The 16,860-nt window shown below is 53.3% G+C and overlaps 1 protein-coding gene across 3 annotated transcripts in view; it reads left to right on the top strand.

The window, feature by feature from the left end:
• Grk3 (G protein-coupled receptor kinase 3) overlaps positions 1-13,119 on the top strand; it is a 115,844-nt gene extending 102,725 nt beyond the window's left edge. For all 3 annotated transcript variants that reach the window (XM_071615090.1, XM_027955882.2, XM_071615084.1), the window contains 6 exons: positions 1,556-1,622; positions 3,056-3,151; positions 6,646-6,808; positions 8,901-9,037; positions 10,941-11,054; positions 11,829-13,119. In XM_071615090.1, the coding sequence (XP_071471191.1) occupies positions 1,556-1,622; positions 3,056-3,151; positions 6,646-6,808; positions 8,901-9,037; positions 10,941-11,054; positions 11,829-11,990 (739 nt within the window). In that variant the 3' untranslated portion in view covers positions 11,991-13,119. The remainder of the gene's footprint in view (positions 1-1,555; positions 1,623-3,055; positions 3,152-6,645; positions 6,809-8,900; positions 9,038-10,940; positions 11,055-11,828) is intronic.
• Positions 13,120-16,860: the final 3,741 nt, after the last annotated feature.

The raw sequence follows: 16,860 nt of genomic DNA, 5'->3' as shown, positions 1-16,860 counted from the left end.
GCTGTGTCCAGCAGTGCCCGAGCCCTGTGTCTCACACGCACTCATCCTCTGTGATGAACCTGGAGGTCAGCACATGGCTCCGTCCCCAAGACCCCAGCTCGGCCACTCTGCCCAGTCCCCACTCTCTGTCCCCTCCCCCACTTGCCAGCTGGTGGCCCTGGCTGCCGCCTCTGGGGAGGGTCTGCCTCTCTGTGCTCTGCTGTCCCTCGGGCCTGTGGGAGGGGCAGGGCTGATCCAGAAGCCACCCCTGCGGCCCTCGGCAGTTGCTAGTGGATGTGAGGAAACCAGGAGCCTGTCTAGCTCACGTCTAGGGCTAGTGACAGGGCACCAACCATAGCACAGCTGCAGAAAGCCCCAGGGCTTCTGGTGGACATGCCCAGAGCTCCGTGACCTGGACTCCGCCCCACTCGGTGACCCCTGAGCCCTCGCTGAGCGCCAGCCCCATCACCCTGCCTCCGCAGGACAGGACCCAGATGGACTTGGCACTTACGTGGAGTGGAGACGGCACCAGCAAACAGACCACTGAGAGGACAAGGGCTGTGAAAGGGACCAGGAATGACTTAAGCAAAGTGGTGGGCAGATGGTGGGAAAACTTTGTAGGTCGAGGGCTTCGGGCGGGAGGGCCTCAGACAGGCTGCGATTCAGAAAAGCCAGGAAGGCTGGGTCACAGAAACTGAGGGTGGAGGAAGAAGACAGGTAGAAGAATGGATCCCAGAGGTGGCCCCTGGCCAGGTCCCCTGGGCCCTTGTCACTGGGGTGCGGCACTGAATTTTGCCATAAGTTCCCAGGGAAGCTGGGGAGTGAGGGGCAGCGGGGCAGCTTGGGTGGGAGGAGAGTGGCCTGGGGGCAGCAGAGCAGCCTCAGACCTGCTGCGTGGTCCATGCAGGGCTGCTGGGCAGGCACTTGGACATGAGGCCTCATGCAGACAGGACTTGGGCGTCACGTGACGTCACCAAAGGCACACAGGGCCTGGGCAGGCCCTTGTGGTGTGTCTGAGGACCGGCCTGGGCTCTGCAACACAGATGGACAGAGAAGTGCTGTGGGTCAGGGAGGTCTTGACCATGAACTTCAGGAAGTTTGTTTCTTCAGCTTAGGAAGGGGCTCGGCACTCAACCCACCACTAGATTTCTAGTTTGCATCCAAGTCAGTGTTTCCTGCTTAAGATCATCATTTTCCCTATCAGAACCAGCAGACATTTGCCACAAATTTCTTAAATGTGTAGATCTCCAATTTAATTCTTATTAAGCTAAATTCTTATGGCTACAGAATCGACATTGACAGGCACGTAGAATGTGTGTGTGTCCTCTACTGTTCTGCTTTTAAGGTGTCACACACCTATACCTGCCGCGGGGTGTGGGCGGGCCATGAGTGGTCACATGGACGGGCTCCAGGTACTGCCCTAGGCCTTTCTCAAGGTCACGGCGTTCCCTGAGCTGCTCTGAGAGAAGCGTCCTTACTTGCTGTCCTGAAAAGCTGTGGTCACTCCAACATGTTGTAAAGTACCTCTCCCGTCTCCAGTGGATACTCACCACCTTTAGGACCCTCTCTTCCCCAGTGCCCAGGAGGTGAAAGGACATGGCTTCTTCAAGGGCATCGACTGGCAGCACGTCTACCTGCAGAAGGTACTCACACCCAGGCCCTGGTGCCACGGCCTCTGCGCTCTGCCCGCTTTGCCTCTCCTCCTTGCTGGCTTCCTGGACCTGGTCCCCACCCAGCTTCCTGTGTCCACAAAGCTCTGACACCCGGGTGTTGCCCTTGGCTGACCCCCTTTGGGACAACAACTCACTCTTCCTTTTGTTTTTTGGGTTGGCCCTGCACCCCCAGGCTCAACCAACCACAGGTGAAAGATAGGAAGAAAAATCTCATCCGTATGGAATATGCACAGATTTTTTTCCCTATTAGTTTTTCCCCAAACAACCTAGTCTAGCAACGATTCACATAGCACTTACACTGTACTGGGGATTGCATCATCTAAAGATGGCACAGTATCCAGGAGGAGATGGCCAGGTCCTAGGCAAATACCTGTGATTCTACATCAGGGTCTCAGGCATGTGCTAATCTGGGTCTGCAGGGGGTTCCTGGGACCAATCCTCAGATACTGGGGGACAGCTTATATAAATTTCAAAAATACCTCCTCTATAAATTAATTAAAGATAAAATAGAGCTGTTATGTAGCTAATTCAAATGTCCATATAATTGAGACATTTTAGTTTTGGCCCATCTGCTTGATTTCTTAACATGGCCGTAGTTTTACATAGACTTCTGTAAAAGTATAGGAGAAACTTTTGGCATAAACTTATATATATCTTCTAGCCCCGGACCACGTAGTTTAAGAATTAGCATGATTGTATATCAGCACAATTCCTTTATTTTTTTATTCTTTTAAAAACATTTCTTGTGATGCTGGGGATGGAACCCAGGGCCTCCCCCATGCTAGGCACGGCTGCACCCCTGAGCCATGGCCCAGCCCTGTTTCCTTATTTTAAGCTTCATTATATCTCATTGATATAGGAAAACCCCAAATAAAATATATTTTTAAGAATATATTTTATTCTTATGTGATTGGCAGTTTCTGCACGAATGCAAGCTGCAGAGGGGCGTCCCTTCTGTGGGAAGGACACCCTGACTGGTTGGTCCTGTAGACAGAATCTGGGCATGGCCATTCACCTGGGCGACACCTACAGGTGTTGGAGCTTGGCGCTTCTGCAGGCGCCGTGGTGGCAGGTTGTGGCTCCAGTGACCAGGAGGAACACTGCATCCTCTGAGGGAACTGCTTTCTAGAGGCGGGGTGGGGGGTGGGGGGTGTGAAGTCTTGAGACTTCATTATATTTAAAAATGTTTTAAGACTTGAAGGTCTTTTTTTTTTTTTTTTTGCCCCTGAGACTTGGCTGTCCCCTGGGGCTGCCAGTGCAGACCCTTGTGTGAATGCATATGGCTTTAGTGCTGCTCAGAATGCAGCAGGGTGACTTCACTCAGCTCCTGACACAGACTGCTGGGAGGGGAGGGGGCCGCCAAGGGCAGCTGATAAGGGAACCCGCCTCCTTGCCTCTTTCAGTACCCACCACCCCTCATCCCTCCCCGGGGAGAGGTCAATGCTGCGGATGCCTTTGACATCGGCTCCTTTGATGAAGAGGACACCAAAGGCGTTAAGGTACGCGGGTGCTGGCTGCCTTCTGGTTTGGGGTGGAGAGAATTTCTGTTGAATGTCCATCAAACTTAGTGATTGCTCTAGCACGGTTGTAGAATGTCACCTACAAGTGAATATCTACGTAGTTGACATATGTGCAGTCAAAGACCTACCTTAGACAGACACCATAAAAGCTTTCTTTGTACTGCTAATTTTATTTGTCTTTTATTAGGTCCTGGGGCTTGAACTCAGGGACACTCACCACTGAGCCCCATCCCAGCCCTATTCTGTATTTTATTTAGAGACAGGGTCTCACTGAGTTGCTTAGGGCTTCATTGTTGCTGAGGCTGGCTTTGAAATCAACATCCTCCGGCCTCAGCCTCCCGAGCTGCCGGGATGACAGGCATGCGCCACCATGCCCAGCCTTGCTAATTTTGATTTTGACAAACTGCAAAATGGTTGATTGATATGGAATATTTGTGTTTGAAATAAAACTTGAATGAATGTGAGCCAGAGAAACAACTTGACATCCAGCACAGCTCACCTGGTACCTGAGCTCAGTCGTCGTAATTCTCCTAGTAGGTGGGTCCCCAGGCTGGGATGAGAACGCCAACAGCAGGGGCCATTTGCTTGTGTCAATCAAAGGGACATAGTCCCTGCCTTTTGTGTCATCCTTGGCATTTTTGAAGCTTCTGTTCACATCATCATTTTTCTAACTAGAGACAAGTCATAATTACAGATGTGATCACCAAGGAAAACTATCGTCTTTAAGATGCTAAGTTGCAGCGTGTCACTAGCGTCAAACTGTCATCTGCCCCCTGTGAGCCCCCACAGCTCATCCCAGGCTCTTCCCACCTCCCCAGGCCCCCTCCTCTTAGCTGCCGCCCACGTGCTTTTCTCTAGGCACCTCCCCTTGTCCCCCAGGTGCCTTCCCCTCCAGAAGGCAGCAACACTGTCAAAACACACCTGCCAGGTGCAGAGCAAAGACTGAAATCACTGGCCGGGCAGGAGCTCTGAAGGGACAGAGGTGGTGGGTAGAGGACCAGAGGAAGTACAGAGGCCCTGGGGAGGAGGGCAGAGTCCAAGGCCACCTGCCTGGCGAGCTGGGGAAGGAAGTGGTCAGAGCTGGCAGCTCCAGGAGAGGAGGGCAGAGCTGGGGTGTATGCAGGAGCAGCTCCCAGGAGGAGGAGGTGAGGTGCCAGAGGACCAGGGGCAAGGCCACAGCGTGTGGAGGGTGTGAAGTGATTCAGCAGTTTAGAGGCACCCCTCTGAGGTCTGCCGCCCTGGGCTCCCCGGGACAGCAGCCGGCATGCCCAGGCCTGCCCTCACTGGGCCGCGTCTACAGTGTGACCCTTCGGAACCCGTCCGAGTGCCAAGCATCCATGTATATCACTATTTAAAAGGGGCAGCTGTCACAATAGAATTCTGTCATCATATATGCCACTGTCCATCAAAATTAAATTAAAGCTGCTATTATGTGGAAGCCCAGACAAAATTTTCACATGAAAGATCCTCTGATGGAAACTTTCTATAAACCGGACTCTGAAGACTTGGTGTGAAGCTGCCACTCTCAGCTGAATGGACTCGGGCCGTCCCAGCCCCGAGCCGTGGCTTCCCCACCTGTAAAGCGTGTGGCTTCATTGCTGGCCATTCATTCTCCAGGATGGTGCGATGACCAGTCCAAGCCCCTGGCCCACAGTCAGCCCTTGTGGCAAGCTAGTGGCTTCTATCGCTGCGGCTTCAGGGGAGAGCGCAGCGGGATGTGGAAACCGTGTGGGAACGAGGCTGGGAGGGTGGAGCCTGTGTGGGAATGAGGCTGGGAGGGAGGAGCCTGTGTGGGAATGAGGCTGGGTGGGAGGAGCCTGTGTGGGGAATGAGGCTGGGTGGGAGGAGCCTGTGGGGGAATGAGGCTGGGTGGGAGGAGCCTATGTGGGAATGAGGCTGGGAGGGAGGAGCGTGTGTGGGAATGAGGCTGGGAGGGAGGAGCCTGTGTGGGGAATGAGGCTGGGTGGGAGGAGCCTGTGGGGGAACATGACTGGGGGGAGGAGCCTGTATGGGAAGGACGCTGGGGGAAAGGGCGCAGCCCTGATGGCGCGTCCCCTGGCAGCCCCTGGTCTTCAGGAGCACGGCTTCTCCACCTGTGGGAAGCAGCCCCCTCCCCCCACTGCTCTGTTCATCACAGAAGGCTCCGCCCCTCACCTCAGGTCTCCCTCAGCTCTCCTCTAAGTCCTGCTGAGCAGTGGGGCTGGGTCCCAGGATGGAGGCTTCTGGAAGGCCTGGGAGGCGCACCGTGCATCCACAGAGCAGGGCTGGCTGTTGTAGGGCAGCCGCTCGGAGGGAGTGTGGGGCCTGGCGTGGTGGCACTGCCGCCCCTGCCCTCACTCTCAGTGGCACACCCTCACCCCAGGTGCCACCTGCCCCTCCTCACACCCAGAACTGCAATTAGTCTGGAGGTGTGAAGACGGCAGGAAGGGGCCCTGCCAGCCAGGGGTGTGGGAGTGGGGGTGCCTTCCCCGCAGCACAGGCACACAGACAGACCGTGCCCCAGTCTGGGGTGTGGGGCGCACTCGGCCCACCCCGTGTCTCTTTCCCTTCTAAAGAGCTTGCCTGCTGCAGTGCTTGTCCCCTTCTTATTTCTCAGAGAAAGGAGTAAGGAACTCGGACCCTAGAGAGAACTGTGCTTCTCACAAGACCCGGGCTGCTCCTCTCAAATTGTATTCCACGGCCCCCTACACCATAGCTCAGGGACATGATGACTTTTTTTGGTGCTGGGGGCACAGGGGCACTTGACCACTGAGCCACATCTCCAGCCCTTTTTTATTTTGAGACAGGGTCTTGAGGCTGGCCTCGAACCTGCCATCCTCCTGCCTCAGCCTCTGGAGTTGGTGGGATTACAGGCATGGGCCACTGCACCAGGATCTTGGCTCATTTTCAAAGTGCAGCCTCTCTTAGAGGGCAGACGGAAGAATTTTGAATAACTGGAAGCAAAAATGCTATCATTACGTGTAATTTTTATCACAGCAACTCTTACAGGCTGTGTTGCCTAAACTCTCCACGCATCTTGGGCTTAATGTCTCTACCCATGTTCATAGTGTTTAATTACTTGGAAAGTTCATGGAAAGAATGGTGAATTCAGCCTACGTTACCTTGTGTTTGACTTTTCAGATGAACCGATGGTAGGTTGGGAACCTTCTTGGCTTTGCCCTTATCATGAGCTCTAGAATTATATGGACTGTTTTCCTACTTTATAAACAAGGTACCCTCACTGTAGTCGCAGTGGCACTTGGTGGCAGAACCTACCCGTACATCAGGTTGGTTTTCAGTGGCACAGACGTCATGAAGCTGGCGTAGAAGGGGCCCAACCCCCTTCCTCCTGCAGTGGAGAGCTGTTGTCTCTAGCAGAGGTGGTCATCCTGTCACTTCCCTGAATACTGTTGTGCCGGGGCCACCACGGGTGGCGACGTGAGCCTTCAGAAGTGCGCTAAATCATAAATGTCTTGGTTTCTTAAATTGGCAAGCTGCTGGACTGCGACCAGGAGCTCTACAGGAACTTCCCCCTGGTCATCTCCGAGCGCTGGCAGCAGGAAGTCACAGAAACCGTCTATGAAGCCGTCAACGCAGACACGGACAAGGTGGAGGCCAGGAAGAGGGCCAAGAACAAACAGCTGGGCCACGAGGAAGGTGAGAGGCCACGCAGCTCCAGCCCTCCCGGGGCGGGGTCTCCACGGGTTATTGGGAAAGCGTCGGGTGTCGTGTGTTTTCCAACAAAGAAAAAAAAAAAAAAAACAATGCCCAACGTCACGGTAGCTTCACGTGTGTTGGAGGCGTTCGGGGTGGTATTCCAGAGCCCCTAAAGAAACAGCGTCCCAGGCTCGGGTCCTCAGGGAAGCCCGGACACAGTGAGCAGGACCTCTCCACGGGCCTCTTGGCCTGGCAGGCTCTTCCCGGAAGAGGGACACGCCCGTGTGGGCAGGGCCAGCCTACCTGTGTGCCCTGCCCAGTCACAGAGGCCTGGACAGGGTTTCATGCCCTGCGTCAGCACCTCGAGACCCCGGGTCTGTGATGGCACTTGAAGAAGGGTCATGTTCCCATCAGGTACCAGCCGCATAGAGTTTGTGACTGGTCCCGGCAGGGAACTGGGCTTGGCATGCCACCTGTCAAGAGAGATAAGCGTGTAAATACATCTGTGGTACAAACCGCATTAAAGAACAGCCAAAGTGTGCCTTTTCGTTTAAAAAATCAGGTGCCCTGTTAGGATTTCTATAGAAAACGTAACAACAAACATGAATCTGTCAATCATCCTTGATTCACTGAACGTTGTGACTCTTGATTTTTCCAAGATCTCTTTTAGTTGGGCTGTTTGCATGTACTGTAGTTGATGATTGAGGTAAGACACATCTTGTTTGACATTCACGCTGAACCCTAGCTCGACCTTGCAGACATTTAGGAGGTACCGAGGGTGCTTCCCCTCTATGTTAGGGCAGCTGGCTGGAGGCCCCCTGCTGGAGGATCCAATGGTCTCAGTGGACTCCTTCCTTGGGGCATTTATCACCTATTTAGGACAGCCGGCTCCGGCCTTGTGTTCTGGTGACTCTCCTACGTGAATCCACAGGGCTTTGCCTCCACGCCTCAGCTCCACAGGGCCATGGCCTGCTGTATACACTAATCCTTAGAGAGCTGGTCCCTGGGGATCACACTGGGACACCCTCACCATGGCAGGTTTTACCCTAAAAAGTGTACGAACGGTCATTTGGTGGATGGAGGGCCCTAATGGTCCTAGGATCTGGAAAACACCCTTGCCCAGGTGACCTTGTTGAAGTGTATTGTTTGCATCAGAACCATCATCATCTGACAAATCGATGAGTTCATCTTCATACATACATCCTTAGTAATCTGTGACCTTGGTTGGCCACCTCAGAAGTCACCTTCACAGAAAAGCAGAGTCCAGCTTGAGCTCTCTGAACAAATACTGTGTTGGGATTTAGACACTTTCTGAAAACCAAGCGCTGTTTTGCTCAGGGGGGTGGCTGCAGAGACGCCAGCCCTGGCCCTCTGTGTCCTGGTCCTTCCCCACCTGCTCCTGCCCTTCCTGCTGTGGGGACACGGCAGGGGGGTGGCTCCTTTGTCTATTTCTACACCTCTCACTGGACTTAGCTCCCCAGGGCAGGATTTTGTCCTTCCTGTTCCCTGGACATGCCCAGCCCTGGGCCTTTGCCCAATCATTGTCCGAGGAAGGAGAAGCTCAGCCTGTGAGCCATGTCAGGGTCCCCAGGGCTCCGACCAAGGCTCCAGATTCCCCTGTAAGAGTCCACAGATGGGTGGATGGTCTCTGCACAGCCACACGTTGAGGAAGAAGCTTAGCCTCTGCTCAGGAAGGGACTGCCCATGATTGACTCTGCTGACCTGGGTGACAAAGGCCCCCTCTAGTGTCACCTGTAGAATGAAAGGAAGAGGAGAGGGACCTTCCCATCCCACAGAGGACAGGGGTGTGGATGCGCTCCTCTTCTCACCACGCACACACACAGCAGGGACAGAGATGGTCTGGGAACACACTTTGTCCCCTCTGAGCAGTCAATGCACGGGTCTGACTGAAGAGTGTGGAGAAGTGTCATTTAGTGTGTTGGTAGAGACGCCCAAAGAGACGCCTGTCCTTAGACCAGCCGAGGTGTGTTGATGGAGACGCTCCATCTCCCGCCGTCGCCTTCTGCCCTCCCGGAGCGGGTGGCCGGCCCCCGGCTGCGCAGCCACCCCACACTCGCTCGTCTCCCCGCAGATTACGCGCTGGGCAAGGACTGCCTCCTGCACGGCTACATGCTGAAGCTGGGCAACCCGTTCCTCACGCAGTGGCAGCGCCGCTACTTCTACCTCTTTCCCAACAGACTCGAGTGGAGGGGAGAAGGCGAGTCGCGGGTGAGTCGGGGGCAGGTCGCGTCTGTGCCCTGCGCTCGCCGCAGGATGAGCTCAGGTCCCCAGTGGGTCTCCTAACTTCCTCCACGAGCCGGGGTCTCGTCCAATCTTGTGCATGAGGCTGGGGCGCCACGCTGTTTCCTCCAGCCCCCCAAGTCCAGCCAAGTCAAGGAAGGGCCTTGCAGTGCCTGAACATGGAAGGTGTCCAGAGGAAACCCTGGACAGTTACTTCGCCTGCTGTCAATCTTACCAGTCATCTGAGGCCCGCTGCTGTGCAACAAAGACGTCTCAGTCTGTTAGCAGCTTCTGAAGGTCTGACCGTCCCCTGTGGAGGGGAAACAGGGCTCAGATGGGCACCGTGTGGCCAGGGACGCAGCTGGACAGTGTCAATGGGGGGCGTTCAAACCCACGTCCACACAGGCCTCCCACCTCTCCCCACATCAGATCAAATGAAATGTCACCCACAACACTGGGCACAGAGACGAGGTCACCAGACCACACTCCCTCTTGTCTGCCCCCGGTGGAGTCTGCATGTGGCCCTCATTTAGGGACAGGAAGATGTGCTGTGCTCTTGGGTTCTCCGTGGAGCTAATGGGCAATGAGTGTAAAAGGAAAAGAAGTCTCTGCTCCACCCTGTACCTGGTGGCAGGTCAGGCAGCATTTATTAAGCACCTCCTGTGTGCTGATGGCCGGGAAAGGAGCCAGCAGTGGGTGAAGGCCTGCCCTCTGCTCCCGGGGAGGGCATGTCTGTCACTGTAAGCCAGAGATGGTCCTGGATGTCAGAAACGTCGTTATGTATTAGGCGATCAGAACACGGCTGCCACCACTCCCTGTGGAGTCGGTGTGGAACACAGTAGGCCCTGATCTTACCCTTCCACTTGGGACGGTGCTTTGGAATCCCTGGGTGGAAGTTGTCGTTTAACTATGAATGGCTGGGATTGCATATAACACATTGTTTTAAAAAAATAAACAGGCTCTCACAGATTTTTGTACCAAAAAAAAAAAAAAAAAAAAAAGCCATTTTTAAAAAAACTAGCATAGCTAGGATCTCATTGACAAGATCTTTGTGGCTGTGAGTCACACACGACACAGGTGCAGTGCAGGTGGAGGTGGCCCCGGAGCTCAGGCCGTCCCCAGGTAAGGGGGCACTGGGCCTTTGTTCATTTACACTGTTGTGCACATGGGAAGGAAGCCGCCCCGCTTTTCAGGATATTTAAAAAATTAAGACTCGACTTCCTATGTTCAACCTGAGATGCAGGAGCTGACCTTGGTGTTGAAAGGTCACACCCAGTGCTCTCCTGAGCAGCTGCAGAGCACAGGGCGCGGTTGGTAAGGTCAGAGGAGAAGGGGAACTCAGGAGCTTATGACGCTGTTGTTTCTCATTTAGGATTCCTGGAGTATTTACCCCCCAAAACACAAAATGGTAAGGAACTCACGCATAGCCTTTGCCGTGTGCAGCGATGCTGTACACCCAGTGTGACAATCTCTTAAGGCTGTCACCTGTATCTGCAGTGCCATTTCGATAGCATCTGACATCGCCAGGCCTTTCCTGAGTTGCTGTAAGCCCTAGGCCAGGCTTGGGGACTTCCCTCACAGCTTGAAGGATGGCCCCTGAGGCCAGATCAGTTCTGTGGCAGGTCGCGCTCCCCTTGGCCTCGTAGAAGCATTGCTTTCTTTGCGGTTTTCTTTGAGACATTATCATTTGGATTTTCCAGCGTGTTCCTTTGTAGCTGTTTCCCCTTCCGTTCTAGAACATCATCAAAGAAAGAACAACGCTGCTTCTCTTCTTTCTTTTTTTGGACTTGTTCTGAGTTCTTGGTATCATCACTTATTCATTTAAGAAATTTAAAAAATCATGAAATACTGGGAAGTAACTTTTATTTATTTCGTTTGTTTTTATGGTTAGCAAAATCTACTGACCATGGAACAAATCCTCTCTGTGGAAGAAACTCAGATTAAAGACAAAAAGTGCATTTTGTTCAGAATAAAAGGAGGGAAACAGTTTGTCCTGCAGTGTGAGGTGAGTGCGGCTCCTTGTCTCTGGGGTGAAGGTTGAGCCACTGCTTGACACCAGCACCGCTGGCTGCCCGGCACCAGGGTGCCCCACGGGGTCCTGCGGCCCTTACAAACTGAGCCGGGTGTCCACCACATCAACAGGTAGTTCAAAAAAGAAAATATGTGAAAACAGAAGGAGGAAATACCTGAGTTTGGTGACCTTATGTGGAAACCCCCAGCACTCCGTGGGGGTGGAGTTTTATGGGACCTGAGGTTCTAGGTCTGACCTGCCAGCACGTTTGAGGTTGAAGTTCACACGTTTAAACAAACGGAAGAGACCAATCAGACTTCTCTAAGGGGCGATGCTCTTTTCCCTCCAGTTGTAGAGCCCAGGTTTCATTCCTGAACACTGTTTGCTCTGGTGCACGGTGTGTGTTGGGGGTTGGGGGCTCCAGAGCGTGTTCCGGGAGATAAACAAGGAGTGGACCCCAAGACGCACCTTAATCACCTCAATGCTAATTTTCGCCCGCGAAGGGGCGCGTTGGCCTGCGGGGCTCCTCCCTCCTGCTGCCCACCACAGTTGTTGAACTGAAGCCGTTTGCTCTGCTGGGGCTGCTCCAGGAGGCTGGCCTCCCCTCTCGCTGCTAGAGGCTCTGGATGAGGGTCGTAGGCCCAGTGTCTGGAGAGGTGGCTTCAGGGTAGGCACCGAGGGGTATGCCCCTGAGGCTCCAGGTCACCTCCAGAGGCTGTGGGCAGGGTGGGTGGACCTGTCCCAGCCCGTCTTCCTGTCTCCCTGCAGAGCGACCCCGAGTTCGCGCAGTGGAAGAAGGAGCTGACCGAGACCTTCACCGAGGCCCAGCGGCTCCTGCGCCGCGCGCCCAAGTTCCTCAACAGGCCTCGGGCCAGCCTGGTGGAGCTCTCCAAGCCCCCGCTGTGCCACCGAAGCAGCAATGGCCTGTAGCGCGAGAGTGGGAGAGACGAGGGCCTCCGGGAGGCCACACCCGGCTCTCCACGTGGGGCGGAGCCTGGGGTCGGTGCGGACGTGCCAGGCTGTGGCGGAGGTGCCGGGCACTGGGACCTTTCATCCGCTGCCAGGAGGCCCCGGGCGGGCGCCAGATGCCCCCAAAGGGAGTTGGACCTCTCCAGGCGCGGCCGACCCTGCGCCACCAAGTGGTGCTGGCCCGCACTGGAGACTACTGAGGACACAAGCTCCTTTTCTTTGCTAGACACTTATTTTGGTACCTCCAAGCTGGAATTGAAACATCCCTACTCGGCACTTAATTTTTCAGTCTGATGTCAGACATCTCAGACTTCCCCAGGGGCCCTGGAGGTCCACAGTGCTGGGTGCCGGGTGCCCTGCGGTGGCCGGGCTCTGCTGTCGCAGATGCTGGCTCCAATGTCCCAGGGCCGGGGTAGGGGGCTGCGGAGCGCGTCCCTGCGCACTGGAGAATCGGCGCCTGACGGGCAGGTGGGGGTGGCAAATGGGGTTCACTTGCCAGCCCCCCCCCAGAGTCCCTGGTGTTCCCAGGGAGAGTAGTGAGGTGACAGACTGGGGACCAGGGCAGCAGTGGGACACCTCTGGGTGCCCAGGTCACAAGCACCCTGGCTACAGCTGGCTTGGAGTCCACCCTGAGCCCCTGTAGAACACCGTGGTTCTGGAACCTTCTGCCTGACCCTGAGAAGCGGTCAGCCGTGATGTGTAGGAGGAGGAAGGGAATCTGGCTGCTTCACCTTGAGCCTAATTTGAGATGATTTTAATTTGAAAAACAAAAGCTGAGGAACAAATATGGGAGGTGGCCGTGTGGGGACTCTCTTGTCCCATGGTGGTGGGTCCCTCTGCACTGGCCTCTCTGGGGAGGGGCCCTCCGTCCAGCAGAAAGGACCCAGCGCCTCCTCCCCAGTGTTTCGTCCCCACCCCTCCATGCCTGTTGACGCCCTCATTAAATGCTGGGTGACAGAACCAGCAAAGTCCCCCAGGCCATCAGGCTAAAAAGTCCTTTCCAAAGTCTACACATTCATCCAGTTCCTGGTGTAGTTTTACTGTATGTCTTAAATTAATTACTAACAATATAAATAACTTGTCGTCTTGATCACTTGTATCCTGTCCTTGATATTTTTAGTGGTTCCAAACCTTTGTTTTTACCTTTCTGTGCCACAGTCCCTGGGAAGGTCAGGGCTTCCTACCACGAGGTCATTTTGGGAGCGGAGTAGATCACCTTCTGGAAGGTCTGCTCTGCACCTGGGTGACCGTGGGCCAGCAGTTTGGGGTTTTTATCCACCTGGGCTCCCGGCCGGGGTTTCAGGTAGCACAGGTGGCTGTCTGCTGCTGCCAGGGCGGAGGAGGGCGCCACACCCCCCACCACCCTCCCTTGAGAGGGTAGAAGAGCCCTGGATTCTGTTTAAAATGCACACGTTCCACACTGCCCAAAAGGAGGCTCAGCGGTCGTCCCGAGGGGGAGGGCGTCCTCCCAGCCCCGCTGGCTGCAGCTGGCCTGGATGCGGAGCTCCCGGGCCCAGCACCTCCTCCAGGCTAACGGGCCACCTCAGGAGGGGGCGCCCTGCCACTGTCAGGGCTGGGTTCATCTTGTACATGTCACACTGGGTGGCATCTACGCCACATGATGATGGTTTGACTTCCCCTTCTTGCTGTGAGACCTGCCAGTCTGCACCTCTTTCAAACACATGGTTTTGCTCTGGGTCTTTGCCTTTCAGAAAAGAAACGTGCTCTGGAAAGTACCCCAGAGCCCTTTGTGCCCCAGCACACCCTCACCCTCCCGGCTCCATGCGGTTTGTGTGGACACAGGACGTGCACCCAGGGGTCCCAGTCCTGAGCGAGCAGCTCCAGCCACTGTGAGCAGGTGGCGCAGGGTCCTGGAGCACTCCTCTTGAGGTTGCTGCTCTCCCCAGATCAGGCACCCCAGGGCGTGCCTCAGGACCTGCTGTCTTGGAAGTTTTCAGAGTGTAGATGAATTCCTAGATATTTGGTCCTTCCCACACTGGGACAAAAGTCAGCCCAGGTTTTCTCATTACTTTAGAAATTTAGATATCTATAGTTGCAATGTTTTGAACATTGTCAAGGAAAACAATCGAGGTTGCTATTATTTTTATAAAATTATGCTATAATAAGCCTCGATTTCACATTTCAAAAAAGAATCAGTAGCAAAGCCTAAAAATAACAGGTTGCTTTGAGCTGCTATGTAACACGTACAGAATAAATTAGAAACTTTTGCTAATCCAAGTTTATTCTTAACTTACAACATTCACGGGTACATGTGTCCCCTCACGTCCCTGTGGCTCACTATGTTTCCTTCTCGATTGTGTTTAAGGAAGATTTTTCAGCAAAACTTCTTGAAATTGGTTTCTGTTCCCCCATGAATGCAAAGCAGGCAGTCCCCTGTCGGTTCATCAACACTAGAGTTTCAAATTCTGTGCATTCAAAGAAGGGGCCAGGCAGGTGCTGTGCACACGCCTGTCATCCCAGCAGCTCAGGAGGCTGAGGCAGGAGGATTTCGAGTTCAAGGACAGCCTCAGCAATTTAGTGAGGGCCTAACAACTCAGCGAGACCCTGTCTCTAAATAAAAAAATACAAAGGGCTGGGGATGGGGCTCAGTGGTAAAGCTCCCCTGGGTTCAATCCCTGGTACCAAAAAAAAGAAGGGGGCCCAGGGCAGGATGAGGCTCTCCCAGGAAGGAAGCACCCGCCTCAGGCAGGCCACAAACAAGGCCTGTTGGCCAATTACCCAGAGTGAGCTTGGTGTGCAGTCTGACAGATGCCATGTGGCTGTTAGAAGCAATTGTGCTGAGGCCACCCGGCCATGAAACATGTTGTTGATCAGTAGCTGGCACTGCTACTAAAGAGCAAAGTGAGGTTCCCCCACCCCAATTTTTTCGTCTCAGAATCCGTAGCCGGGCCAGTTCAATACAACATTTGACACTTTTCAGTAGAGTTGATTTTTAAACTAATTATTTCAAAATGTTAACATGATTGGAAAGAAAACAAAATTCTCTGAGCGTGGGCCTTTTGCCATGATGTAAATCTACAAAAATGCTCTGAGACGTGGTGGTGTCCGTCAGCCTCGTAGGGTTTAACTCCTAGGAATTCTTGGCTCAGTCATGTTCAGGGAGCGTCTGTGTCCCTCCCAGACACAGGATGAATCCAGTCGTCGTTGGGGCCTGTGGCAGGAGGAGTTCTGTGGGAGGAGGCCACAGAGGGAGGTGGGCCACCAACACCACGGAGCACCAAGCGGGTGCCAGGTGGGTCCTCATACAGACCAAAGACGGTTACTTCGCTTCCGAGGCTGGAGCTGCTAACTGCAGCATGAGGCCACTTGCTGCCCAGCGGGACTTTCCGAGGACACCCACTTGCTGCCCTATGGCCCCAGACCCCGAGCAACACCAGACGTCTCTGTCACCCCAACATTCCATGTGTAGTTTGCAACCCTGGGCAGTGGGAACATGGTGTCCCCATCACCGAGATTGCATTGGTCAGTTGGGGACATCATTAGAGATCCAGTGACGTTCTGGTCAACCCGGGGAACGTTGGTGCCACACTCATTCCCCTATAAAGGGATCTTTAGTAGTTTAAATTTTCCTGGAGATGGAGCATGACTTCCCCTTCTCACGGAAGGCCCACTTGCAAGCGCCATTGCTTACATTCATGTTATGGTGAATTTCTTAATCCAGACCCCATATTTTTTTTTAAAAAAGATTTGCTTTAGAACGAGTGAAAGTGAGACTTTAAAACAGGACTCCCGGGTTCCCTCAGGTCATGATGCACTTCAGATTTTCTTTGTCCTCAAAGACCTCTTCTTTTACAGTGACAGGGACGTCCCTTCCTTTGGGATCATGCAGGCTCCAGAAGGAGGAGCTGTGTTCCTAACCCAGCTGTGGAATTGATAAAAGCTTTAACATTAAATTATTATTATTATTAATTATTACCAACAAACAGAAATCTACAGAAAGGGGTTAAAAGCATGTGCACCCATCAGGAATACACAGGGGGAAATCCTTCTTTTCCAAGGTAACTCAAGTTCATAGAGTAGAGCTGCCTCTCCACCATCCAACAGTCTCAAGGTCATCTCTGAAAACTGTCAACTCCGCCTCCATCTGTTTTGTTTGTTTGGGTACCAGGGATTGAACTCAGGGGCCCTCGACCTCTGAGGCACAACCCAAGCACAATTTTGTATTTTATTTAGAGACAGGGCCTCACTGAGTTGCTTAGCGCCTTGCTTTTGCTGAGGCTGGCTCAAGATCCTCCTGCCTCAGCCTCCTGAGCTGCTGGGATGACAGGCGTGGGCCACTGCGCCAGGCTGCCTCCATCTTTAATTTTGACCTAAATATAAAGGACAAAATTGACATCAGGGTAAAGAATAGCAAAATACTTCCAGTTGTGTATTCACAGGACAAAGGACCTGAGATTTCATTTCTCGTCTCTTCACTCACTATGTTCTATGGTGTGTCTATTATGTGGTTTATAACTAAACACGGGGCATTTTTTAGTTGTATTGTTAAATTGTATTTTTCTATGTTTTAGGTGATCATAATCGGTTCAGCTTCTACTGGGTCAACAGTTCACTGAACTCCAAATATATATGAAACAAGAGTTCTATTGTAGCACAAAAGCATTTTATGTTATTTATTGAATCTACTAGTTTGTGTTCGTCAAAAACATTCCATATCACTTCTTCCCTTTTTATCTGTATAGTTTGCTATTTAAAGAAATGGTGGTCTTTTCTGTTTTAATAAAAATCAAACCCATGCAAATAGCACCCTGGGTGGGCATCTCTTCAGAAGGTGTCTGCGTGCTCTTCTGGACTGACTGGTCCTACCATC

Source organism: Marmota flaviventris, chromosome 1 (genome assembly GCF_047511675.1).
Source record: "Marmota flaviventris isolate mMarFla1 chromosome 1, mMarFla1.hap1, whole genome shotgun sequence".
Classification (NCBI taxonomy): Eukaryota; Metazoa; Chordata; class Mammalia; order Rodentia; family Sciuridae; genus Marmota; species Marmota flaviventris.
Note: the sequence above shows the minus strand (reverse complement) of the source record. Positions and strands in the feature narration are given on the sequence as shown.